Below are 1,279 nucleotides of genomic sequence, written 5' to 3' on the forward strand. Positions count from 1 at the left end.
TGTCATTACACATCTGTGTATTACTTTGGAAGAGAGTATACTGTCTATCTACAATCAATATACTGTCAAAACTGGTCTATATTATGAGAAGTGTGAAAAGTGATGCAAGATAACCAAGGATTCCGTTTATCCAGGGTTTAGAATGACCCAGGTTTAACTATTTCAAGTGTGAAAAGCCTATCTCTCTGTGTTTACGGTCACTGAAAGGAACTATTTCTAGCTAATGATTTTTCTTTAAAAAAATTACATTAATACATGTATTTTTGGTTTTAATATGTGTATTGTGTGGTTATACATACATACATTTGTGTAAATAATTTCCTTGTTTAAAACCTTGTTTCAATCCTGAATGAATTCGTTTTTGAATAAATTGGCTGAATGAATGGTCTACTAACTCACTTATAAGGATAGTCACTTGCCAACACCTACGGCGTAACACTGAAGTCACTGAAAGATACTCACCACTACACACAGATCATTTCTCAATATATATAAATATTATTAATTGAACAATACTATTTGATGAACAATAATAATCATTATACAAGCATAGGAAGTTTGCACAATAGGAAATAGACAAGCAAACAATTCAGAATTTAAGTTAAATAAAAATACAAAGTTATGAAGCTGAGCACTCAGCCAAAATGACTTGCCCAGTAACAAATAACAGATTAATTAAACCAAAGATTGCCTGTTAGATATACCTCAAATGAATTATATATCTCATGTTTAACCACTATAAAGAGTAATCATAACCAACAGCGAATGTCTGAAGGACTTGCCGATATAAGGCTGTTCTCAGAGAGATACATGAGCACTGACTGCATGGTGATAACCCAGACTTCACAACTCCAAAAATATCAGAGCAAATTTTCAAATAGGGTGCTATCTTCATAAACTGCAGATCTGAGGTTTAAATAACTACATTTTGACCTGAAAACAACAACAAAAAATCTTAAAATTACATTCTGTGAAACAACAACAGTAGTATTTCAAAAATTATAGTGGGTTTTCTCCTCCACCATGACCACACTCTGGGAGAACTGCTGGATGTCTAGAACACACAGACACACACACTCATATACTGGTTCAAACCACAAATAATAATGTTATTAAATAGGGGGAAATAAATTTTTATTTATGAGACAGGAATATGAATCTTCGTTTAAGAAGTCTTTTAACAGACACAATGAACTCCTCAGTCATGAATGTGTAGATTATAGGGTTAAGCATCGGAGGAAGTGCAGAAGTCAGAGAAAGATTAATGATCCTTGTGTTC

General features: G+C 32.9%; 1 protein-coding gene across 1 annotated transcript in view; it reads right to left on the reverse strand.

Annotated features, from left to right (window-relative positions):
* Positions 1-827, reverse strand: part of LOC107583408 (olfactory receptor 6Y1-like) — a 10,484-nt gene extending 9,657 nt beyond the window's left edge. Inside the window, exon 1 of the mRNA XM_016269612.1 lies at positions 761-827. Within this exon, the coding sequence (XP_016125098.1) occupies positions 761-827 (67 nt within the window). The remainder of the gene's footprint in view (positions 1-760) is intronic.
* Between the last annotated feature and the right edge of the window lie 452 nt (positions 828-1,279).

Source organism: Sinocyclocheilus grahami, unplaced genomic scaffold, assembly GCF_001515645.1.
Source record: "Sinocyclocheilus grahami isolate Dianchi unplaced genomic scaffold, SAMN03320097.WGS_v1.1 scaffold53.1, whole genome shotgun sequence".
Taxonomy (NCBI): Eukaryota; Metazoa; Chordata; class Actinopteri; order Cypriniformes; family Cyprinidae; genus Sinocyclocheilus; species Sinocyclocheilus grahami.